General features: G+C 39.5%; 1 protein-coding gene across 1 annotated transcript; it reads left to right on the forward strand.

The window, feature by feature from the left end:
• The first annotated feature begins 2,201 nt into the window (after positions 1–2,201).
• On the forward strand, positions 2,202–27,034 carry MYCT1 (MYC target 1). The gene is made up of 2 exons (XM_087775523.1): positions 2,202–2,451; positions 24,039–27,034. The coding sequence occupies exons 1-2, from the start codon at positions 2,202–2,204 to the stop codon at positions 24,569–24,571; spliced, it is 783 nt and encodes a 260-aa protein (XP_087631649.1). The 3' UTR covers positions 24,572–27,034.
• Positions 27,035–27,108: the final 74 nt, after the last annotated feature.

Below are 27,108 nucleotides of genomic sequence, written 5' to 3' on the forward strand. Positions count from 1 at the left end.
GCTCATTTCTTTGGAATTGAATTCACATCAGCAATGTATTTAACAGCTGATCCTCTACATATCTCTGTCTCCCATTGGTCAGAAGTGACAGTATATTATACTTGCCAGTATAATGAATGGTGATGAGCATTTTTATCCATGAGGGTACCTCAAGTTATTTTCAGGAAAAGATACTTCTCAAAAGAGAAAAATGAAAGAACTAATGGGGTTACCAAGAAAAGAAATTCTTGCAATACTCAGAAAAAAAAAAAAAAAAAAAACAGAAACAAAATTGGTCTAATATTTGAAATAATAAACTAAGACAAGTTTTATGATGTATCAACCTGCTTTAGCTTTTTGGTGATGAAGATTCCATTTTAATTATGGCACCTCAGGATTTGATACACTGTACATATTTTAGATCAGTTCTGTTGCGCAAACTTGCAGTTCTTTCTTTTTCTTGCAAGAGAAAAAAAATACTGGAAAGAGGGCTTGAAACTGATCTGAGAGCACCTCCTGCTTAGCAAGTCATTGTAAGCCCACATCACCTTGATTCATTTAAAACTTTATTTGCTGCAACTTGCTGATAATCATTACAGGTGTATGGCCCAGGTGGTGGTCCAGCTTCTCTGATCTTCTGTTGCTGACAGTTGCCCATATCAGCTGTTTTTTTCTGAGGAAAACAAGAGAACTCCTGTCTTGGAACAGCCTGTCCAGAGAGAAACTGTCATGCTTTTTCTCATTGCTGTTGACTTTCTCACAAAGCAATAAGGTTCATATTTCATACACTTGATAATATGGAAGATTTAATTATCTGTACAAGTGTCCATGTCTGAACTCAGCGGCTTTTCAACTAGATTAAGGTCAGTGTTTAATTCTGTTTTACAATGGTCATCTCAATAGATGCATTCAGTAAACTAAAATAACTAAATTTCCTCATTTTATAGTTCATAATAATTCAGGTTTTTTTATATTTCCATCTACTCTTAGAGCACAAAACTAGCCCTAGTCATAGAATTCTTTAATTTTTATATTTTTATCATCTGCTCCGGTACCTGTGTCCCAACCAAACTAAATAATCCCAGCACTTCTTATCAGGTTGTATCTTGTTCACAGACATCTGAAAATCAGATCTTTTTGATTCAGGTGCATAACTCAGTATTTGGATAAGTCATTTTAAGCACCACCTTTGAAAGCTGTCAGTTTCCCATTAACCATCAAAGTATCTTTACTCAGTATTTTTAAAAATCTGTTTCATGCAAAGAAGTCCCAAACAAAACAAAACAAGACAAAACAAAGCAAAACAAGATTGAACATTAAAATTATGCCAGATCCAAATCTTAAGATTGGAATATTCCTAAATTTTGGTGATTCCTGATATTCGTTGTGAAAAATAGATGTAGCCTCTTCTGTTTTTTTTAACAATGGCCGAAACAAAACCTCATACAACTCTTCAGAGAACAGAAGTTTGACATTCACAGCAGAATGTTTATGGACATCCATTATCTGCAATATATTTAAGAGGAAAATAGTTAAAATCAGGTCCTACAGAATTTATCACATAAATACAAAGTCATATATATTTTATTGCTCCCCATACATTCTCCATTAATTCTGGGTCTGTGTCATTAAATATCTTGACTATTGCCTTTTGTAGGGGTGTTATTATTTCTATTTGTTATATTTAGCAGCAGTACCTACAAATTCCAACAGGGAATTAACGCTGTATTGTATTAAAACTGTCCAAACAATTAGCTCAAAGCCTGTTTGTGTTCCAGGGAACTCATATTTTAGAATGGGGTGTGGAAAGGAAGAGAATTGGCAAAGGAAATTTGAAGTACACTCATTAAAATATTAATGCCTACAGTTACACTGTCAGGCCCAGCTAGTTCCTCAAACTAGCTGAGGAACAATGGCAAATACTTAACAATCCTCATACCCTAAATTAATCTACTAATGAAACACTGTTTATTAAAAGCCTCTTGACACATTTCTTCCTTATGGAAAAGTCACACCGAATACAAGTGGTTTTGAATGTTTAGGGAAGGTCTTCAACATAGAAAATCATTAAAGGAAAGAGAAAGGAATTTTCATCTCTCTATCTCTGGACATTTTGGGGTTCAAAAAGTTTTAGAGAAGGAGGAGATTTGGTATTGTTCTGAGTCAATTTGCTCTGGCTGAGGAAATGACGAGAAGGAAACTATTTCCCTGTCTCGGGAGCCATGTGGTGTTCCAAGATAAGGCAAGCACTTGCTAATTCGAGTCCACAAGCAGGAAACGTGATACATTCATTTCCTTTCAGGCGAATAACACAGTTCCCTCACAGCACAAAAGCATTGCTTCTACTGCTAAATCTCAAACGTTCAGAAACCCATTACTCCTTTGTGGACATACCATTCTACATTTGTTATTTGGATGTTATGGATAGAAACAGTACTTACTCTCCAGTCACATGGCCACCAAAGTTTTGGGGTAAGAATTTTGTTTCTTTGTCTAGAATGTCGTTAAAGTAGATGCTGAGATTCACTGGTGATTGCCTTAAAAAATACATCTAGATACTTTCAAGCCTCATGTTGGAAGCAAAAAGCAACGAATAGATTTTGTATTTCTTGCGGCGCAAAAGATTGTTTTCCAAATGTTTCTTTGACAAAGTTTTGTCATGGTTTTAAACTAATCAAGACAGCAGGAACTGCCAGGGCAGAATTGATTGTTTGGCAAAGTTCATTACTGAAGTTAATTAAAGAGGTGTCTATTGACTTCAGTATGTTTCAGATCAGGTAGACATTCTCAACCATTTAACAGATGTACCTACACGGCAGACATGATCTGTTTCATCTTCTGATGAAAAAGAAATAGCAAAAATGAAACATGTTGCAACCTTTGGAATAAACTCTTACTCCTCCAGAATGAAAAATTATTTGTAATTTGTTGTGGTGCCACATGGTCAGATTTTCCTTACTTTTTCCTCAATGTATATTTTGATTGTTATCCATTAAGACTGTTTTCTTTCACCCAAACCTGGGAATAGTTCATTAACTGAAATGTATAGAGTGTGAGGTGGAAGTATATGTTACACCGAAATTCATTCAAGGTAATTAGATTCAGTGACTTGATCCTAAAGGATTCTGTGCAACAGCTGTGGAGAACATTTCCCTCCAAAAAGCTCTATTGCTTGCTGTGTTTAATATTAGCATGTATTAGCATTTAGCATTAGAATGAACCATATGATCTGGTTTTGTCTATTATATTGTTGCTATTGAGCAATGATCCCTCCAAGAACCTGTGCACTGTCTAAAACTAAAAAATAATATGCATTAACAAAATAGGACTTTTGTTGCATAGAAGTGCCCTGGGAAAAGAGTGGAAAATAACTATGCAAGAAGATTTAAAGATTTGTTCATTTCCTTAGCATAAGAAACAAGAATATGTTGAACACCATCCACATGTTTACTTCATTGACACACATATTTTCCTACTGGGACCCCATAAGCAACTCACTTCATTTCTGTGTCTTGGGCTAAGGAGTAGGATAACGATACTGGACGCCTTTGAGAAATACTTACAGATTAACTGAGGAAAAAGTACTGTCACTACTGTTTCAGTCTCTGTTGCTGTCTGGAGGTTGTCTGCTGGACTCTGAAGAATAACGCATTTTTGTAGTGTGGAACTACATGTAATTCTAAAATGGCTCTTTCAGAACAAAAATGAAAGTCCTTTCATCAACATGTACTTTAAGAATCCTGGTGTAAAAGGTGGTGCCCCTTGTTACTGCAGATTTGCTTTTATTCTGAGGTAAATTACTGCTTTACTGTCATGGAAACATAGACAAGAAACAGAAAAGTTATATGAAACTCTAAGGATTCATTAACCATACTGCTCAGACCATAGGTAAAGTGTTCTCCATCTTCATGAAGAGTCAAAAAAAAGTACCTAAGCAGTGAACGTTTAAATTCCACAGCATACTGCATGTGGCTGGCCCCGCTGGTGCTGCGGTTACTCTGTCGTTCCATTTAAGGTACTTTTCAAGGTGTGCCAAGACCTGGTCCTTCAATATCAAGAGCTGCATTTGACAACACAGAGTAGGACATACATGAGCTGTCTTATAGCTGAAAGGGCCAGCATCTCCTTTCACCAGCATTGCCCACCTGGCTTGCCAGGGACTGATACTGTACCCAGCCCTGATCACCTCCCATTTGCTTATGCTCTGAGAGCAGATGAACCTCACAGCTTGTTTTTTTGTGAGGAGCTTGCATGGTCCTGGGAAGGGAAGATGCTTCTTAGGTTTTCTTATTTTTCCAATTGATTTTAGAAGAGTATAACATTTCCTCTTCCTTTCCTGTAGGTATATCTTATGTGGTAGACTAGGGAGGGACACGATATAATCTGTGTCAGAAGACAATGACTGACACAAGCTCACTGTGATAGAAGCGTATTTTCTGACATCCTTGGAGATACATGACCTGAGGTAAAAATAAAACTACACATAATAGCTATAAATAAAACAGAGTTCTTTATTCAATGAGAATGCAGTACCTGAAATTGTGATTTTTCAGGATATGGCTTACAGGCTGTTTCACTGTTTTTGTAAGCCGCCCACCACATAGTGCTGTGAGTATGAATACATTACCAAGATGCAGATCCTCTTCCATGCATGTGTGACTTCTCAGCAGATCCCATGGACTCGGCCAAAGTGTAAATTTCAACATGTGTGCAAAGGTTTGCTAAGAGGGACTAACTTTGTGAGAAAAAAAGAAATGCTGTAAAAATTGTTAAAGCAACTATTCATAATGATTTTTAATCTCTTACAATTTTACAAACCATCTATTGTCTAACAGCTGGTTCCCTACTCTGGAAAATATACAGGCATCCTGTTTTCTGAAGCTGTCCATTTTCCAATGGTAACTTCACACAATAGCATCTTAAAAGTGACTCTAAGAATTTTAAAACAATGAACAAACTAAACAGTCCTCTGCTTATTTATGTGTGAGAATATATAAATCTTTTTACAACTGCTCCAGGCTAGTGGAAGTGTGCATGAATAAAGCTGTGTAGATAAAAACAAGATATATGCACCTTGATATAAGTCACGCTATGCAAATTGCCCAAGTAGTCTAAATCCTCTCTCTATATTCATGCAAAGACCTTAACAAATAATAATATAAAAAAAATAATTAGCACACTTTTTTGCAAGCTCAGAGTAGAGTTAGTGACAACCTGGAGAGTCGATAACATACTTAGCTGTAGATCTTGCAGGAATTCTTCTTTTGAATTCAATCTTCACCATCATCATTCTGCAGTATTTTTGAAATGCTAAATTATGCAGCATAGTGGAACAGAAGAAGCAAAACAGTAGTTTTGCTGGCCTAAAATCAATTCTGCTGGAAAAAAAAAAAAAAAAAAGAATATTAACCTCCTCTTCTGGTTTAAATTCATGAGCTTCATGATAGAGCTCCTGGCCCTGTGTAATGTGTCACAAGCAAAAAATCGGGATTCTGATTCTCACTTTGCTAGAGCTGTTCTCTACTACAAATGTTGCGCAGAGTCTTTGTAGACATACATGCCTGTTTCAGACAAGTTGTCTGAGCTGCTGCAAGGATGCAGAAGCTCATCTTTCAGGTGCCAGCTTCTATGAAGCTATGTAACCTCCGGTCACCCTACTTTGCAGTGGGAATCCATAGCATGGTACTTTGGCAGAGGCAGAAAGAGAAGCACTTAAAGCCAGCCTCTGCTGAACTTCAGCATCGTTGGTATTACATGAGATTGTAGACAGAGAATCTGGATTATTTTTTTTATTGGTAGTTTCAAAAGGAGGTTTGGCAATAGCTGACTGAGAAATTCAGGGTTTGGTACCCATCCATCAGGTACTAATCTAATTTTTTACTGTTTTAATATAGTCTTTATTGAGTTCATTTTGATTTGTAAGTTAACAGTGAGAGCAAAGATGTTTCCATTTTAACCAGGAGTGCATTTCTTGTAATTCCTAAAAGCATTTTCAGTCTCACACAATTAAATACAATAAATGTCTTCTAGACAATCCTGTTTCTCCAGTGCACATAGTAATATACTTTCAGATCAGGAAATTTAATTTAAATAGTACATTTGATCAATATGACAGCAGCAGAGAGAAAAAGTGTAAGCAGATATTAATCAACATAAACTTAGATCCCTAGACTATCCTTCAGTCTAGTTTTACTCAAGTATCTATTCAAAAACACAACATTACAATTTAATACCTTAAAGAAATGAAGGACAATTTTTCTTTTCTTGAATCAGAATCCAGGGTGTTATTTGTCCAGTGTGTGGAAACCATGCCATATATCAGCTGGCTTCCAGCATTTTAAGATTGCGAACTGCATGGCACTAATACTTTAAGCATTATCACTTGACTTTTTAAGCTACAAATGCACTTATGGTTTTAAATACAGTGTCAAATTTTGCCTTGTCTCTCACTCAAGCCACTCCTCTTCATTAAAATGTGTCTGTTTGCTTGAAAGAAGTCAGACTATATGCTCCACTGGAAAAGATGGTCGTTAGGGATAAGCATATTCTAACGTCTGACACTGTGTTATGGTATCAAGTTACTGGTGTAGCAATAATGGTGGTTAAGGACTTCACATCATTCTCTTTATGAACTGAAATACTCCTTGTGAAGGGCAGCACTGACATGAACAGTAACACAGCTGTCAAACACAGGAAAGTCCACTCTAGACAGCCATGGGACCTGATTTCTCTTCTGGGATCCTTCATGGGTGGTAGCCATGGCAGAGTAGAAGGAACAGCAGCAAATCCAGTCCAGCTCTTTGCAAGTGAGAAAAGAAGCATTTGGCTACCTGTATGGTGACCAGGTTAAGCCTGTTGGCTTCCACTCTGATGACCGTGTCAGCACGTTTCCAGCACACTCATTAGGTGGTCTCTCCTCATTCCCTTTACTCCTCTTCACACACTTCGTGCCCTTGAGTCTAGCTTTAGCAGCAGTAAATAAAGACTCCAGGAGCTGCCTCAGCTGTCCTGCTGGAGATGTGGACACACAAAGGCTACAATTTGGAGCCAGCTGTGGAGCACTTGACAGCAGATGTGGCAGTGGTAGCTTCTACCAGGCTACTACTCTTCCTAGTCTGATGGCTGGAAAAGACCAGCATAAACCAGAGTACCCCAGAGGGCCTTTATCCTGGTAGACTGGGCATCACTAATAGAGCAGAGGACTTCATTAAGCTGAAGATGCAATTCCTTTGCTGGCAGATAGGAGGAAGTGAAGGCATGACATAGAGCCACTTATAGATGTTTTAACACCACTGGAGATTTTTTTCTTAGTAGAGAAAATCTTCAGGGTTGAAGTGAAACAAAGTAGGAGGAAAACACAACAAAATTACAGCCTTGGATTCAGGTGCAATATCAGCCTCAAGGATGTATCTCCTGAATTGCTATTTTCTTCTTCTCTTCCATTCCCTGTTCTCCCTTTTCAAAATTTCACCCTAGCATGCATATTCTTCCTGGTATTATAACTCGTGGCAATCAGCCAAATTAGAGCAAAGTGATTGAAGACACTGCATCAACCAGAATTTTTTCTCGCAGTTGGTCTCTTTTTTGTCACTTCTCTGTGTTTTGGAAAACCCCAGTGATTTTAAAAGTGTAATACTTGGCAGCATATCACACATCATAAGGAGCTCATAGCACAAGGAATAAATGTCTTCACAGGAGATATAATCTCTTTCTGCAGAGTCTTTGGGTTAGATCACTGATGCCTGCAAAGGTTTGGAAATGGGATGTGAACAAGTGAGCTTCTTTCTTTTGAAATCACTCTGCTGGAGTCAGACAACTTCAGACTTTACAGGCTACTGTTGTTGGAAGCAGCCCCAATGGCAGAACAGAAAGAAGGAGAGGCAAAATGATTCATTCTAACCTCATGATGCAATCCTGCTCTAGTGTTTCAGGGAATAATTCCTTCCAGTGCTTATCCAAAGTAGTAGGACATTGTCCTCTTCAGAAAACAGAGACTGAAAATGAGGATAGAGCCTTTTATGAGCAAATATAAGTATTGCCATGACCCAAAACAGCACACTGTATTTTTAAGTGATCAGTTCTCCATTTATAGTACTACTGGGGACACTAAATGAAAATTGTATTCCAGTGATAACTGATTTTATCAATTTTTAATTTCTTTAACCTCATTGCTTTTTTGCATTTAGTTAAAATGATATATAAACAATAGACAAAATTACCCAATCAGAATAAAAATCAAAAGCAAGTCAAATTCATCAATACATGATGAGTGAGAGGAAAGGAGCAGAATGGTCCCAGCAAATGTTATCAGGGGAAGGGATGATCCATATTGATTTGTTGAAGTCAAACATATCTGAAAGAATACGTCTGAGTTCTTTGGCCAGGAGTCTGTACTAATACCTCTCCCATGTCACAGACAGCCATATATATAAAATGCAGTCGTCACACTGAATCTGCATCTCCCCATCTGGCATACATTGACTACATCTACAGTGACAACTTTCCTGCTCAGACTTCTCAGAGTGCTTTATCATGCATTACCTTAACAAGTCTGTTTGCTTAACACTTGAATTTCAGAATCTGACTTCTGGCCTATCAGGGATACTGATTCATCACTTAGGACTTGCAACTCAGGGCTTTACCTCATGGTGTGTGATACTAAAGGACGCAAATCATTGAGCAGACTCCTGTCCCTGTTATGATGGAGTTAACATGAAAGCGAATTGCATGTGAACAAACCCTCCTTCCAGGTCCCCACCTATCTTTTCCAATCAAATAAGTGGCTCATACTTCCAGATTTGTTATTATAGATTTTCTAGAGCCATGCTAGTTCTTGCTTAACCTTCCATCTTCTGACTAATATTTTCTCCTTTACTTATTCAAGCTGGAGCCTTTAAAAAAAGCAGAAGTTGTACATCTCTAAAGCTACCTTTCCATACCCTTAAGACTTCTAATAACAAAAAGCAGCTTGTCTGTCATTCCCATTTCACAGCCAAGTGTATCTACGGATGATAGAAAAAGCTTGTTTTGAAAAGCATATAGTCCCAATGCCCTCATTGATTGGTTCTAGTATACATCAATGGCATGTGAATTTGGACAACCCAACATAAAAGTAGTCTAACATATAAAATAATAAATAGGAAGGAGGGATGTATTTCCTAGTTTAGTCAGAAAGCTCTCAGAATTCACTGCAGGAAATGGCTAGAAAAACTGAAGGAAAATATAGCCTTGGAGACTTTTTCCCTGTTTCTTAGCCTGGAAGATATTGATCAGATGGACGAATAAGAGCATTATTCCTCTAAAAATGTGCAAAATGTTGTCTGCACTAGAAATTTCTAGTTGTGTGAATGGTGTGACTGCATAATATAAGGTATAGTGCAGAAAGAAGGAGAGTATGCTTATAGCCCTTTGTGTCAGCCTGGTATGGACAGACCATGTCTTTGGGGCTGCAGATTTTCCCAATTCTATAAAATAACACACCTGCAAGCATACCTGGCTTAGTGACTGTGTAGCTGTGCTGAGTAAAGGCAATGGTGACATAAAGCCTCCTTCCCCTCCTCCTATGAGAAACCTATGAGAAACACCGCACAAAATCCTAACATGGAGTAAAATACATTGATTCTTCCCAAATTCACTGAGAAACTAGAATTGTTTTATTTTCCTATGGTCAACTTGAACTTAGAGCAGGCTGGATCCCCCAAAAGACATTTGTGGAAATAAGCATACTGGGAGGCAGATTTTTAGTTGGGTTTCTGGAAGATAAGACAGATGGTTCCTCCACGTTTCAGGTCCCTATTTGAAAAACAGAGAAAACTTCCCTGTGCTGCTTTGTAGGAATGTTGTCAAGAGAGAGATGATGAGGTAAAATGTGACACAGAATCAGACAGAAAGCTCGTTCTGGTTTTCCAAATGCTTCCTGTAAACACACTGAGTTTTTTCAAGTACATTTATCTGAGGAGCAGATGTACAACACAGATATAAAATATGATACATTTAAACAACACTATGAAGGACAACAAGATCTTCATGGTAATGTTACATCCTTGAAATATTTCCCTTCTTATTACCAGTCTTAAATCTAGTGTACCTACAAGTTCTCTCTCCTGCTCCTCAGTGAAATGTTACATGATGCCACAAATTTAATAGTGAAGCCATATTTCCAGATATCTTAGCCAAAGATTTCACTTGAACGAGTAAGTTTTTTCATATTGATGAAAAATATTTGCAATGTATCTGCATGGTGAATTTGCAGAAATCAGGACGGTGAAAATCCTACACAGCTCAGCAGAGTTTTTAGGACAGGGACCAGGTTTGGTTTTGTCTGTTACAAATGTCACACGCTGGGACCTCAGACAGACCCTGAGAACACAGTACACAGACAAATCCAAATAATGGCAACACCAGTAAAACTCAGCTTCACCTATATAGGAACTGAGACAGACTTTTTTTTCACCTCTTGGAGAGCGCTGTAGGGTTGTGCGTCCTCCCAGGCTCAGAAGCATCAGAGTAACTTTTGCTGCATGGCTTCTGGAGCAACGGAGATTTCCCCTGACTAATGGTAATCTCTTTTTTTCCCCTTCAGATGACATACTGATCCACATGAAAATCCTGTGATAGAGGTGTAGAAAATGACACATAACTAAATCACTTCTCAAGCACTCAAGTGGTCAGAAGCTCATTTAAGTATTCTGCATAATTTTGATAATGATCATGGTAGCTAGAGGACTGCTGGGGCAAGGGAGACCCACACATACCACCTTTCCTCTGCCTGAACCTGTTAAGATGTCTACAAGGAAGAGGGTTATTGTCCTATCTACCAGGTCAAGGTCACCAGATCTTCCCGTTTCCAGCTCTCCTGACCACAGTGTGAGCTGGTTTGGGATGTATCACAAGGCAGCAGCAGAGCAGCCTGGGCCAGTGACTCAAACAGGACACAGATTTCATATAAATAGTGCTAATACTGCAAGAAATGGCAACAAGGGTGTGGGTTTAACTGAAGGAAGATAAAAGAGAGCATGTGATTGTGAGGCATTAGCAGTGGCAGCAACTGTGTTTGAACATCAGCCCTTCAGTGGCAACATGACAGCAGTGTATCTCATTCCTCTGTAACACTCGGGGTCCCTGACTCCTCCTCTGAAGCCCTCCAGAAATATTCTTATACCAAAAGAGAAATAAATCTATGTAATTAAAAAGGAAGGCATTACTCATCTTTCCCCTCTCAGCTTCAGGATATACTGTATCTCTGTTCCCCCTCAGCTGTGTTTGAGAAGGGCTGATTTGTATGCAGCGTTTCAGTTGGATTTCTTATGCACGTGGCAGTACTGCTTGCTGGAGCGGCTATGTCTCTGTGCTTCATTGTCTTCCAGTATTGCTACGGACAGCCTGAAGCAGCCAGGCAGGAGATGTTGCACTGCACCTTCTAATGCTACTTATGCTGGTGCCAAACTATTGTAGGAAGCCAGCACTTCCTCTGTGCTCCATCAGGGACAGGAGTCAAGGTCGTATATCAAATCAAAACATACTCTGCCCACACTGATTTCTCCCAGAGACAGAACTGTGTCTTAGCCTTACGCCGTGTTTTATTTTCCAGCTAGATTTTGGAGGTACCATTTTGTATCAACTACTAGACTACTATCATTTTGTATAAACCCTACATAAAAATTTATCAGATAAATCATATACTGTCTTCTCAAGGGGCATAACGATCAAACTATTCCAAATTTAATGTGATTATGCTTATTTTGCTCTCAGTTAAGTAAAAGATTTGACAATCACATGAAAGGTTCCATTACTGAAGCAAAGGGGTTTATATCAATAGTCAGACCTTACATTTAGGAAGATAATGCCAAGATCTTACGTGCAGGCCTGTCAGAGAGATAAAAGTAGGTATTAATGAGGTACCTATTTTCTTGCTTGCCCTTATTCTGGCAAGCCCAAAGAAAAGAGTATTACTGTAGGTGGATGAAAGCAATAAACTGTGTCATGAAGAGAAGAGACCAGTCTTATTCTTGCATGCTGTCTATTCGGAGCACGATTTCTTCCTTGTATATAAATTATTCTTTTAAAGTGAGTCTGTCATCCTCAGGCTGTGTTTTGTTGCATCCTAATTACTGCTTCTTTCCTGCTTTCCCCACCCCCCGATACAGCCATTGATTTATCAAATGCTTAACCATCTTTAGCAGGAAGCACACAGATCTGAGGTAGTAGAAGGAAGAGGCAAAGTTTCTTCAGAGTATTATTTAAATATTAATCAAACACACAGCACATACACATTTTGCCAATTACACCTACTGTATTGACTGAGTATGTGGTGCTGCTCGTTGTCACATGAGCTGCCAGAATCATCATTCTTTATTTATCCACCAAATACAGAAATCTCATCTTTAGGAAATAAAGTATATTTCTTCTTCCAGGCACCACACCAATGAATGTCTTGGCCTGTGAATGTGTCACATAATAAAAGGAGTTTAGTGCTGTGCTTTCTCCCCAAAACAAACCCACTGTAGCTGCATGCTCAACTGCTAGAGCCTAGCAGGATTCATATTCAGATGAGTTAGTCTCAGCACATTGTGGGTGCAATGGTTCTGCCTCAGTTCTTCTTATAGAACCTGTTGAAGGAAAATGCTCTGTACTTATACACAACTTCCCATTTTACCATTGTAATTCATTTATCCAGGAATCAAAAATTTTTGTGAGCCAAATGAGTGGCTGTGAGTGGTGCCATCTCCCTTATAAAGAAGATTAATCTGAAGCATGGTGATGGAATGAGGTGTTCACAATCACAAACGAAGAGTACAAAGTAAACTCAAGACTCAAGACTGACCCTTTTGTCTTTGTAAGGTTATCTTCATTTCATAACCCTATTCTTTTGTCTGGGAAAAAAAAGAAAATCAGAAAAGACTATCAATAACCGTTAGTACAGACAACTTCATTTTTCCTGCTTTTCAAGGTAGAAGCTTCGCTTCTTATACAAACTTAATAAAAGGTACTTATTCAGATTTTGAAACCTGTTGTATAGTAGTTGATTTTGCACCAAGCAATCCTAAATTATTCTCCTAACATAATTTATTCCCCTTCTACTTGAGGAGATGGAAAAGGTACTTATGTGAGTTTGATTTTCATATATTGAAAATGGGACAATAGTAACTTAAGATTTATCTGTTAAATAACCTCAACCAAAACTCTGTCAACAATACAAATATATACAGCACTGTTATGAAATAATGTCTAGGAAATTTTCAGCAAAACAATTGGGGGGAGAAAAAAATAGTCAGTTCAGTGCAATGCAAAAATTTCTTTGGGCTCTGACACATGCTTGCTGAAGCAAACAGCCAGGGCAGTTTCTGCTTTTCAGCAGAGGCCTCTACCTTGATTCTCTGGCATCTTATTTGCTGAGGAAAATTAATTCCCTGTTTCAGACATTTGAATTCACAGTCTTAACACACACTTATGCAATATTTGACCATTTAACTGACACCTGTCAATTTTAAACCCGTTGTGTTAAAAAATTATGTTATATTGATGCCACCTCTCAGTTATCCAGGGTAATGGAAGGATGAGCCAACCAAGCAGACGCATGGCTTCTGTGGAAGGTGCATAAGTTATGCAGGCAGAGTGTAAGTGAAGAAGGAGACCATTGATGGCTCTGTTGATTGAGAAGTGCAGGAGTCTCTAGGCAAGTAGGACCTGGACCAGCCTGGTGCAAACAGCCTCCCAGACACCGCTGGCTCATGTGGGAAAAACACCAATGTCCCACTTCACACTGTCTCCAGCCTGAGTCATCTGTCCTGGGTCATCAAGAGTTGTCTAATACTCCAGATCAGTAATCATCTCACTCAGAAATTATACCAGCATTTATCAGCTTGTGGTTGCACAGATTTTTGTCAGTATTACTTAATTAGGTCTCCTAGCCCACAATGAAATAGATATTCATTGACATGTTTGGTACAAGACAAATCTCTGAAACTGATTGATGGTCACACAGGAGTACTGGGAGAAAGAAAGCTCAAATTTCTGAACTGCAGATAATTAATTGAAGAGTACAGTACTGCCACATATGAACATACTTCTGTATTCTCAAAATGTTCACTATTATATTGGTTCCGCAAGGAAGATAAATGTAGCAGGAGATTTTTTTTTTGCATTACTGGATGTAGCTCAGGTATTACTGCAGTGAAAAAAGTAGGAAAATCTGATTTAAACACAGATTCCTCTTCCTGCTCCTTGAATACTTGTTTATTGGATAGTTTAGATCAGTGTTCAGCGAAGTTCACAAACAGCTCCTCTTCCTCCTATACTTCAACTTTGTACAACTTTCTTAATTTTCACCTGAAGAAGGCCCCAATTTTAGCAGTCTCAAAAAAAAAAAAAAAAAAAAAAAAAAAAGAGATTATAAATATAACACTAAACACTGTTTTCATTGATGGCTATTTTTGAACAAGCAGTACACAAGTTAGACCTGTCAGCAGAATACTCTGTGGCAGTATTTCAAAGGCAGTATATTTCTAAGTGAGAAGAGACTGTTTCTGAGTAACTTTACAGCTTTGGACCCCAGTAGATTTCCTTCAGCTTCTGCCAAGACACTATGTTGTACGTATCTATCTGTTTCATTCATTTTGTCTATGTTAGTACACGATGTACATTTAAAATGGAGAGTAAGAGGGATGGAACTGGGAAGGGGAGATTGCTCCTCTCCTAGGAAGCAGCTGAGCAGGTTGCAGGGGGAGAGGGAGAGAGACTGCATAGCTAAGAGCAAGGAGCAGAAACAAGGTCCTGCCTCTCGGGTGACAGAAAGAAACATTTGAGACCCAGAGGCAAATGTGCAGAGGTTGCAGCACTTCCGAAAAGCACGGCATTGAGAACCACTGTTTATAGGATGTACTGGGCAGGCTGAAATGCGGTCTTTTTTTCTAGTATACCTAGTATCTCAAGGTATTCGGAATATGCCTTGTCACTCTGAGTTTTCTCTCTTTTAAAATATTCTACTTTATATTCTGATAAAACTTGGACTTTCAGTATAAACACTTTTTGGCCTTTTGTGGGTTCTCACAGTAAGGACAAGCTCCACCTGAAGCTGTGTCTGGGTCAGTCAGGCTCTTCTCAGACCACAGACAACAGAATTGCTGTGGTGGGAGTGAGGATGATTTCAATGTATTCCTACAGTCTTCCCAGTAACCTGAAAACCTTGTGCTTTGTTCTAACCCTGGATGTCTTCTGTTCTCTTAAATATAGCATACATACTTTGGTATTTCCTCTTTAATTTTGAGAATTTTAGGAAATCCTACTTAATTTTAAGTTTTCACTCCAGTCACTCTTGCTCTGTTCATATAGGAAATCATTTTATTCTCAGGCTCTGTAAAATAATCTCGTCAATTAAATAATAACTATAATGCCATATTGCACTGTGGCAAACTGTGATTCACTGTTTGATTTAGGTTCATGCAGAGGCCATATAGCTTAGGCCTATGCTCTGGTTTTGTGAGGTTGGTAAGAATGCCTTGCCAGGGATTGTTTGCTGCACATTCAGAAAAGATCAAAATTGTATTACTGTCTTTGTAATGCATTAGGAATCATAATGAAACCACGCAGTAACAAAGTTTCTATCTCTGTCTGCATAAAGGAATCTTTGCTTTGTTTTATATAGTTATGCCAAAGGCATTAAATTAAATATGCTGACATCTCTATCGTAGATGTTTCCTTCTGATTATTACAATTATTCTTTATTTATCATTCCAGTAAAAATCAACTGCCAGTAATATCAAGAGAACATAATTAACTCTGAGTTGGTTTGTGGGATATTGAGATGGCATATTCCACTCTTCTGGCTTTTTATCACAATGAATTATGGTATTAGTAAACAAGGCAAATATACTCTGGTGCATGGAGATCATTCTGGACATTACTGTGGATGGCAAGAAATATGAATTTAAGAACAGACAGCCTCATGCTTCTCCATCAGCACAGATGTTTGCACAAAGCCACAAAACTGTACAAACTTTACTTCACTAGGCTTCTGAATACTTTTGCTGTGTCTCAGTCTACCTTACCTTCAAAGCCTCTGCAAAATGCTAGTCCTAAGTGTTTATGGCAATGTAATTCAGAGTTTTTCTGAGTTTTGAGGTACTATTAACGTCTCTGTAATCTTCCCTTGGAATGTGTCTTGTTAGCTTTTTCTGACACCCTCTTTTATTAGAATTAAGGTGTTTTATGTACTGTTTAGTTTTTCAGCATAAATTTCCAGCAGAGGGCAATCTTGTTCCTAGGTAGGTTGCACATTTGTGAAGTTAACCCTCTAATAAAAAACAGTCCCCTCTGCATTTCAAACAGAGAATTAATCCAAGGGCACAGACTGCATTTTTTTTTTCCTTGTCATTTACTTAGTAATTTTTCAGGCATTTCTGGAGCCTATTTGCTTACTTGATGGAAGAAAGTCTTAGAAACTGCACAAAATAACGTCAGTATGGACCTTGAGCTGTCGTCTGTTCAACCTTATTTTTTCAAGATAGGATTAACTATTTTACAACAACTCTTGACTAATATTTGTTTTTAAAATCTTTAATGGGGGTAGATGCACCACCTGCCTGGACTATCTATTCTAGTTCTTACCTGTCCTCCCAGATAGAAACATATTTTTAAATTTCCTTTGCTCTATTTTAAACCCAGTACTTTTTATTTTATCTGCAGTGGACATAAAAACAACCATTTAGTTATTAGGTGAAGTGGGAGAATTACTCTCTGTTGCTGCAGAAAAGAATCTCACACTAACACAGGCCGAATAAAACATCCCTCTATCAAGCTGTGTCTGAATGCAGAGCAATGACATTTCTGACAGCTTAACTGTCTTACTTATTTTGTTTATTAGTTTTCATGTCCTGCACAGTCTGCTTCTCTTTCACCTTTTTTTTCCACAGATTCTGTTTTCCAGATGCCACCATCCTCATCTGTTTGTTTTCTGGACGTCACAATTACCTGGACCACCTTGTGCTATAGCCTTACTCTTTCCACAAGAGTCATGTGTGACCTTTCTTAAAATTTTGCCATGACTAAGATCACAGCTGGTTGATATCACACAGCAACTGATTCGCCCACCCAACTGAATCATGGACTGCCTACAAATGATTAATGAGAGGCTGTTTTGCTAATACAATTAGTGACAAAAATCAGGAAGATAGTAATGTCAACCCTTGTCAGATACAGAGTAATTGCTTTTTTGAACTCAGCATGACAACAGCAGCACAGGATTTGGCTACTGATACCACCCCCAGCTTTAAACTAAGTTTTCTTGGAGTTGGTAGAACTGGCATAAAATTTCAAGTAGTTTAAATGACTTCAAACCTTCTGTGGGGGAAAAAAGTGGTGGCTCTCTGGGCCCAGAGTATTCTTCCTTTCCAAACTTGCTGCCTGGTATGCGTGAGGAAGAGTAGATGCAGCCTGTCCGACTTAGAGATGTACATTTGCTACAGATGTAGGAAGATGCTATGAGTTTGTTGAAACTTTGATGGACCCTGGCTGCTCCTGTCCGGTTTTGCACAAATGAGGCTGTGTTATGAATATCCGCTGATGACTTACCTGAACATCACTTGAAACCTGAGACACTGAGACTCCTGTAAAACAGTATGTGAACAATTCTTACTAGTCAGGTTACTAGATTTGTCATTTGCAAATGCATTTCATGTTTTAGTACACTAGCTGGTGCTCTGCACTAAGCTGTACAATGTTCAGGTATGAATTCCCATACTGGTTTGTATGGTTTTCATACCAGCTTTTTTCACTGAACTTTCATTTCGGGAAAAAACATAGGGTGAGACAGAGGCTGAGCTGGATTTCTCCATGTCTGAGATCAAGCCCTCCACCAGTTGTCGAGGCTTTTCATCTCTGGGACAAGGCAATGTGTGCGTGTGCAAGCATGTGTGCATGTAGGGGGAGGAATGCTTACTTACTTGGACAAGTTTTGAGTCGCTGGCATATGACATGGCATAAAGGAAAGAGAGGTCACAAAAATGTGAGAAGGAAAGAATTAAAATGGAAATAAATTTACAATTCTAAAATTTGCATGGAAATTACAAAAATAGCTCTTTTCCACTATACAACATGGTGGTATGTTCTGATACTTCTCATTGCTCATACAGCTGAAATCAATGAATTTGTACTTTTTGCACACAAGCTTGCTGGAGCCCACATGGAATAAAGTTTGCATGTCAGGTGCGCAATGCTTCATGCTAGTTTTGGGCAGGTGGAAGAAAAGAAAAATAGGAAAATTACTCTCAGTTGCTGAAGTAAATGAACAGAATCTTGCTCTAATGTAATATGAGTAAAACATCCCTATAGCAAGCTGAGTTTGAATGCTGAACAATGCCATTCTTGCCTGACAATCTACCTTACCTCTTCTAATAACTTTAAGCTACTTAATTATTTCTCTTTTAATAAAGCAATAACAAAAAAATTAACAGCTCCAAAACATAAAGAAGATTGTAATATTTGGAAGTCACCCACTAGAAATCGAATCAAATGTGTAGGTATCATCTCACCCTATGGGTGTTTTCTACCTCCTTGTGCTTAGGAATAGCATGAGCAGAACAGATTCTTGGAAAGGTAACTGGGCTCTTTATTAGCTTTATTAGCTATTGTTGGCAAAGATGCAGTTCAAATTCGAGTCATGTGTGTACAGCCTGACTAGAAGATGCTTCTCCATTTCTCTTTCCATTGTATTCAGTACTTTGTCTCCTCTTCCCTGACCCTGGCTCGCTTCTTGCTCTGAGATGCTCTCATTGAAGCTGTTACATGATTTTGAAAGGTATTACTATCCCTTCATATACTTGGCCAGCTGAGAAGTTTACAAATGTATATATTTGTGAGCATGGGGCAAGGAAGATCTTGTGCCCACCTTAACTTTACACCTTGGGGAATTTATCATAAGGCTACAGGAAAGATGCAAGTCCCAAGGATTTCCTGAGTTCAGGGAGCAAAATGCTGTTCCAGCCCGTCACAACCAGAGCTGGGGGCAAGAGGGAGATTCCTTGGGAAAACTCTTACATTCTAGTGGAACAAAATCCAGAGTGAAATTCAAATGAATCCTCAATGCAAACATGTTCTTAATTCAAAGGGATGTCTGATGCGGTCCATGCACATGAAAAGAAAATGAAAGCCTCACAGAAATAAGAGATTGACTTGAGTATGTCTGCAAGGATCCTGCTAAGCTCCATGATAGAGGCAGGATCCTCCATCACAAAAGGCAAATCTATTTTATGAAGAGTTTGGTTGATCCAAGGACTGACAAGTCTAGGTAGGGACAGTGTTGCTAATTTTTTGTGAAGTATACCCCAAGATGATGAAGGAGAGAATGTAGTCCACTTCTCAGAAGACTTACAGATTGGTATGAGCCCCCTTTGGCTGGCCTTACTACTGCTGTCCAGGTTGGATGGGAAGAACTTTTTTCAGGGCCGTAACTAGGAAAAGCACCTTATAAGCCAGTCTATCATCTTTACTAATAACATGTCCAAATTTCTCTGGTGTAGATTCTATAGAGTGTTAAGGACTTGCTAAAGGCTATCAACTTGATAGGATATATACTAACACTTCATATATACAGTTCATGGAAAGTTATAAAAGCCTTAAAGAAAGCTGCAATAACCAAGAAAAAGCTTTGCATAGCAGAGGCAATAATCCCCTGTACAAACCTGTAGCACTGCATTTGCTTAACACTGCCTGCAGAAATCAGAGAGGAGGGAACAGAGAGACTTCAGAAGGATTTGCCTGATCTGGATAGATGTTGGGCTAACAGACACATGCTGGCTTGGTATTCAGATCTGGGAGTAACATCCAGAAGTCATGGGTGTTGCTGTGGGTTCTGAACCTCCAGCCTTTTTGGCATGGACACATTGGAAGTACCATAGATAAGAAAGGTAACATAGCTAAGATAGTCAGTTGCTTTGTTTCCTTATATCCTTTTATTTCTGGCTTTGTACCTCGAAGTCTGTCCTGCATTGTTGAATAAAAACTTTGTCCTTCACCTCAACTGGTATTAGTGGTAAGAGTGGAGAAAATTGACTGAGATGGGGGACCAAATCTTTTCAGTTGTGGCATAATCAAATAAAGCAGGCAATGTGAGCAGCCGGAGAAACATACAGATCAAAGCATATTTAGGGGACCGGCACCTAGAGAGTTATTCTTATTGTCAGAATCCCTACCTTATCTCCCAATTTTTTTCCTTAAAAGCAGAAGACAGAATGACAGGCACAGCTCTCAGGCAACCATAAGATATTATAATGGCTCCTTGGAGGACACTTCGTGTCAGTATTGCTCTGACTCTCCTGAAAGGCTAGTTTTGCTCTGGTACTGCCCAGATTAAGGAATGGAAAAACAACTCTATGAAAGCCAGCTGTTCCCCTCAAAATCCCAGGTGCAGCAAGTCCCATTCTGCCTTTGATCTGTTTCTCTGTTTGGTAGTATTTTCTCCAATGTACCTCAGGGCTGCAATCGCTGGGCGTTCTAAAGAGGAAATCAATGGGCATAGATTTACAATTCTTCAGCGTAAGTTTTTAGAACTGAATTACATTTCAGTGAAATTCATCCCCTATAGGGAGTCAACAAAAAGCAAGTTCAGCCTATTAGTGTGACCCACAGTTCCCACTGAAGTCAGGGAGAGTCTGGGAATAGAAAGAATAAAGTGTCTGTAAGCAATGGGTCTAGTGATATTTCTATAATAAGAACCAGAAGGATTAAATGTAGGTCCAAATTGAAATGAGAGCATTTGGGGTACTAGATGGCAATTGCAATAGTCAGTGTAAACCCAGCTGAGTTTCCCCAGGGAATAATTTGACCCTCTACTTTTACATTTATATATAGAGGCAGAAAAATAAAAGAATCAAATAAGTTAAAGAAAATGAAGACATTATCCAAAGGGATAATTGTTTGTGCTGTACCTCCAGCACAGGGGAACAGCACGTGGGAAGGACTGAAGAGCTGCACTCAATACTTTTGTCAATTCCCTCATCTGCTTTTAACAGTGTGAAATGCTGATTTGATTGTGCAGGTGGTGAAAATTATGGCTAGAAGGATGCAGGGACAAATCCTCACCACGGTGCATGGTAACCCCAGAGCGAGGTACACTTGTGTGGCTTGCTGTGCTTCTGCTTACACTCGAGCCCTGCAGAGATCCCCTTCTCCTCCTCCCTGCTGGAGTTGAAAGCCCAAACAGGAGCAGGGATATCAGGTGGCAGCACAGAGCCCTGTGTCTGGGGGATCCCTTGGCAGTCTCAAAATATAATAAAAGAACTAGCATTCCAGCCGAGGTGCAAGATAAATCAGCCTAAGAGAGGATTAGTTCTTGCTCCAGTTTCCCATAGCCACGCAGGGACAGCAGTAGGGGTACTCAGACGGCAGCTCTAGTGCTTGGGAAGTGCTGTCTTTAGGACACTCCCTGGGATTTACTCAACTGGAGGTGGCCAAGTCCTGGCTCTCCCTTCCCACCTTTGGGAGTGTGAGTAGGAACTTGCAGTAACAGAATGTATTAAATCCATTAAAATGGCATAATAGGCTGTTCTTGACCAAAAGGGGCACAATAAGGCCTGCTGTGTCTCTGAAGATGTTTTACAAAGGGCAGAATCATGACGAGTTGGTCAGAAGGCTGCTTATGGTGACGGAGCTCTGATCTGCAGCCAGGAGTTGCAGCACAGGATGATGCCTGTGGGTTCTTGCAAAAAGCAGACCAGACAATCACCCTTTTGACTTCAGTGTGCCCAGTCAAGAGTTTTAGTTGTAAAAATGAGAGCTTAAAGAAAAATTATATTTTAGGGTCAAGTCTAGTCTGCCTCTGAACAAAAGGACAACAAAGCATTCCCAAAAGGGAGCAGTGCTCTGCAACAATATCCCATGCTTTATCCTCTCCAGGCTTTGCTTTATTTTCCCATTTGAAAAGGATAATGGTTAGAAGCCTATCTGAAAGCTGAGGTTACAAGCAAGCAACAGCAGGATTGTATAGCCTTCCAAAATATCGGCAGCTTAATTAAAGCTTAAATTTTCTTGGCCTCATGGCACTTCAAGTCTATCCTGAAAAATGTAAGGTGAATAAACTTGGGTAGGAGATTCATGGTGATGTCAGTAATTCATGATAATGTTGGTCCTGTCTAGAACCACACCTGCAAAGGCTTGTAGGGTGAATATACTGCCGCTCTGACAGGGTTTGATGGGCAGCTGCAACGGCTGGGTTCAAACTTAATGCTGCTTGGAGCCCCCACCCAGAAAGCTGCAAAAATTTTATGCTAAACTTTCTGGTGCTCAAGGAGCTAATTTTCCCCAACTACAAGTATGAATCACATAGCTAATAATTTTTCACTGAAGGGAGAAAAGTAAGAAGGTAGATAAGGAAGGTAATAATAACTAATTCTTAAAGTGCAATTATGCCAATAATAATTTACATCTCCCCTGCTGGAAGGAAAGCAAATGTTTGCTTTCCCCCTCCTGCAGTGACCTGCCCTAAATTTAATCCTTGCTAGACAGCGAGGCCTGACTTAAGCAAAGGTATCTGTTGGTGCATACTGGGGTGCCTCTGCCTGCAAGCCAGTCCCACTGGCCGTGCCTGGCACCTTTCCTCTCCCTCCGCTGTGTGTCTGTTGCTCTCCATAGCTGTCCCTCGGGTCACTCGCTCTCTTTGCCTCTCCAGCACCAGCTTTGGCTAATTCCCACAGCTCGGACTTGGTGTCATTATTTTAGGTTCTGGAAATGACTGTTTATGCAGCACCATAAATTCAGGGGAAACGTTTTAACAGCTCTTACCTTGCAAGCAAATTTTGAACCTAGTCTCATCTTGCCCTTTTTAGGCTCTAAAGTCTGCATCCCAGCCCTCGAGTTACTACCTTCTGTTACGATGATTAGCCAGGCACAGCGTTAGCTGGCCTGCGCTTCTGTATGCTATGGAAGTTACTCACCTTTCTCTATCTAATGAATACAATTTCCTTTTTAACAGAAATGCTTCACAAAAATGGTAACACAGCACAGACAGAACAAACATGTTTCAAGCTGTCCCATGGCTCTTTTTCACTTATTCCCTCTTTGCTCCACCAGCAGTGAACTTAGTGTTCCTTCTTGTTCGAGATCCAACCTCTTCTTGAATTTTGAGGGGATCTATAAAGGTTTTGCATTCATTTCAGGCCTTATCCAGGATTATAAATGTATCTCCAAACTTTCTAGAACAGCAATAAAGCTGGTGCTCAGTTGCAAAAGTGAAGTGTTCTGAAGTAACTGTCCTATTATTAGAAATATACAAGGAAAACATCTTATTCCTCCACACTGTGAAACCATGTGGGGGAGAAAACAATCCTAGCCATGCTCTTTTTTGTTTTCACATCTCTCAGTTCTTGAAACCATTTATAAAAGAGCTAGAAATTTGTTTTTCTTAATGGCAGATTAATGCATCTTTAAATTGGACATTGGGGATGGGAAATATTCAAGGGACTTAGTATTACTAATGGTTATCTCTGACCATAATCATTTAAGATATAGTAATTTACATTAATTACTGTGAGGATTTAAAGTATCTGTTACTCAGCAGTAAAAGGCTGTGATGCGTTCTCATGTTGTAATAAATACAACGCTTACTCCATTAAGAACATGGCAGAAGCTACATCACTGTTGCAACAGGTGAGTTTGCAAACACGTACACATAAAACATAAACGTCTATAAACGGAACAAGTCTGCAAAATCCACACCTCATATTGCCCACAGAAGCAAATGCTTGGCAGTTTTATAACACACCTTGGAGCTGGTGGGTGGCTGATTCTGGGAGAGACTAAAGACTTTTCCCTTACATTGGTACAGAAACTGCTGTTAAATGTAAGCTACTTTCTGGATGTTGTTGAATTATGCAAATTAAAGAAAAAACACCATACAATGAGAGCAATCCGAACTGCTGCATTTGTGTTGTAAAGTTCATGCATTACACACAAAGATCTTAGGGTTTGTTCATCTTTTAAGGAGGCTGCCATCTTCAATTCATTTTCTGGCAGGAAAATCCTTCAGAATTAATGAAATAACTTTGCTGTGTATTTTGGCTGTATTTCAGAGCAGATAACAATAGCCTTCACAGTGTCCATGGTGGTTGGACTGGTGACTGGAGGGATCATCTGGGCATTGTTCACTTGCTTGTCCCGTCGCAGAGCTAGCGCCCACATTTCCCAAGGGAGCTCCTCAGCCTTCAGCCGTCGGTCACGACCCTCCTCCCATGGCCACACTACCGGCAGGACTGGATTTTACCGCAACAGCAGCTGCGAACGTCGGAGCAACCTCAGCTTGGCCAGCCTCACCTTCCAGCGGCAAGCCTCCTTGGAGCAAGCCAACTCTTTCCCCAGGAAGTCAAGCTTCCGCGCGTCCACCTTCCACCCTTTCCTGCAGTGTCCTCCCCTCCCTGTGGAGACGAACAGTCAGCTGATCACCCTCACTCCCACAAATACCACCACAACCCTTGTGGGAAGCACCACCAACAGCTTAAGCCGACCTGAATTCCACTGGTCTAACAACAGCCTCCGCATCTGCCACTCCACACAAACCCCCCCTCCCGCCTATGAAACCATCATAAAAGCTTTCCCAGACTCCTGAGCTAGGTCCTTCCTGCAAACATGCACGTGCATTTTAGGAGGAACCTCAATCATCTCAAGAATTTTCTGTGCATGATGAAGATCTCTGAGAATTCTCCGGCTGTCGTTGCAGAGGGGACATACATTGCCAAGAGGCGGGTAGTGGCGATTTCTTAGAGCACAATATCCCGCTGTCCAAGGGATCACTTTGCACTGCTGGCTCTAATTTACTGCTCTGCCATATGCTTGCATATTTATAGTGTTGTATCTTTAATTGTAACCATTGTATCTTTACTTTAGAGGAAAGAAAATGCTGCCACATAAAACCCAGACCATTTCTTGAAGAAATAGATCATGTTAAGGATTACTGATATACACATTTTGCAAATTTCACTATTCTGTTTTTAGTTCTGGTTTTACGTGTTTTCCCAGGGATGTTATATTTTCAGAGAACACCTCCCATTACCCACCTTCCTCCTATAACCACAGAACAGCTTCTCTCTGATGAACCTTAGTCGCAGACCTTGTAGAGGATTTAACATCACAGTCCTGGCTGTGGTCATAGGCATCCTGTTCTGCTGATTGTAGAGGATCTTAAAAGACTCCATGTTAGGGCTGCTTGTATAAAATTCCCCACAGTGTGGGAAAAACGTTGAAGTATACGAAACTTCATGCAGAGAGGTCTCGAATAACATACTAAATGCATGGTAACAATTATAAAGAATTTTCTGTCTGCAGCCAGCAGAACACGTAGTCACATTTTAATACCCAGCAAGGCCGTATGGGAGCAGAACTCCTCATGTTTCATTTTTCTAGTTCTGGTTATCAAGATAAGCAGCATGAATGACAACTATTTTTTTAATTAAGTTTCCTGTTTTGCTATGGGATTACTCACTTCCTTATTTCAAATAGTTTTTCTCAAATTGTACCAACATTTAATTCTTCCTGGCAAATTATTGACTGAAATCTTGTCCTTCACTAAAGCAAGATTTTAGACATCTATGGCTGAATACTGGGATTGCACAATTAGCTGGAATATGAAGATAAAGATAGAATATTTAGTTGAGGTTAACATATCTTCTCGACTCTTATACATGTATCATGTCAAGCTAACCCCTGGCTTAGCAGAGACTACTTGCACTGATGTGAGAGAAGTCCAGGATCTGGAAACAGCACAGAAAAATGGGGCCTGATTTAAGTCTTGTTGTATCAGTCTCCTGTTAAATATTTCATATTCAAATAAAGGGTAAAGAATTTCCACAAGTAGAGGAGCAGTCCTACTCCTCCCTTACAAATAAGCCTGTTGCTCTTAAAAGGGCTAGGCAACTACCAGTCCCTGATCTTAAGGGGGCTGGTCCTGTGCTTCTGTAGAGAGAACAAGTCCTCATCTGTCTTCTGGGAGGAAGGAAGATTCAGCAGCTTTTGAGAACGGGCAAAATGCTTAACATCTTACTTTCCAGGCTTTTGGAGACTGGCAGCATGCATCCCTTTGCAGAGCTCAGCATCCCTCAGGAAGCACTGGCATTGATCTCTGAACTGCAGTCTTCCAGCCCAGTATCACCCCATTTGCAAATACTGCTACAAACATTGAGCTTACAAGCGTTACTTACTGTAAACCACAAGTATTCCTTATTGTAAAGGCAAATTATTTTGCATGTATTTACTGACTGGCTTTCATTGGTTTATTTTTAGTGTGCAACATTTTCCCTTCTGGAGAGATATATATCATTGCTAGAAGAGCAACCATTTACAGAGTTTACAGAGCATTTCACTGCAGACATTATGGGTTCTAGCACACCGGGGACTTGCTGATAAGACTGCAAAACTGCATTTGGCAGGTTGCAGGCTACGGACTTAAAATAATAGTCCTCTGGAGAAAGGAAGTTGTGTTCATTCATTCATTAATAATATTTTTTTCACTTAGAGTCTTACTGAGTCTGGTGAACTTCATTGCATGCACAAGTGCGTTCACAGTGTCCTAGCTCTAGAATAGGTGATGCCACCTATTCTAACATGCCTACGAAAAGCAGAATTCAAGCCTGCTTGCTTTGGTTACTGAGTTTGGCGGACTGTTTGAAGAGACAACTTGGCCTACAGTGTGTACCCAGCTGGCCAAAACTGCTTGTTTCTTGAGAGTGAAATTGTTTTAGATGAGTAAATTTTTACTCCTGGATTGTAAATGCACATTACATTACAGTAGAACTTTCCACAGCATATTATTACTTGTATTACACTATATTTAGTAAACAATGTAGAAAGGGAAGCTTAAATGTACTGTATTTTTTTCCTCCTGAAATCTGTACTGGATATCAAAACATTTTTTATGTCCCCTGGATTAGGGAGATTAAAAACACAGATTGTTCGGTGCATAACCAGTATGACTGTCAGATACCTAACTACTAGTTTAAACAATGTCTGAAATGAATGTTTTGCAAGCACTCTGGAAGCTTCAGAATGTGAAATAAAGTTAGATGTTATAATCTCAGGCTCATGTTTTTCCTTAAAGATGAATGTGTTGACTTGCATAAAAGATCCTTTAAAGGGAAGGGTATCATCTTT

This window comes from Nipponia nippon, unplaced genomic scaffold (assembly GCF_047370975.1).
Source record: "Nipponia nippon isolate SJK-2023a ecotype South Korea unplaced genomic scaffold, ASM4737097v1 scaffold_4, whole genome shotgun sequence".
Classification (NCBI taxonomy): domain Eukaryota; kingdom Metazoa; phylum Chordata; class Aves; order Pelecaniformes; family Threskiornithidae; genus Nipponia; species Nipponia nippon.

Excerpts from the sequence above, each read along its gene's own strand:
- MYCT1 (XM_087775523.1), top strand. The coding sequence starts at position 2,202 with ATGTGGTGTTCCAAGATAAGGCAAGCACTTGCTAATTCGAGTCCACAA. Across the intron at positions 2,452-24,038 it reads ATGGCCACCAAAGTTTTGGG|AGCAGATAACAATAGCCTTC; the intron begins GTAAGAATTTTG and ends GCTGTATTTCAG.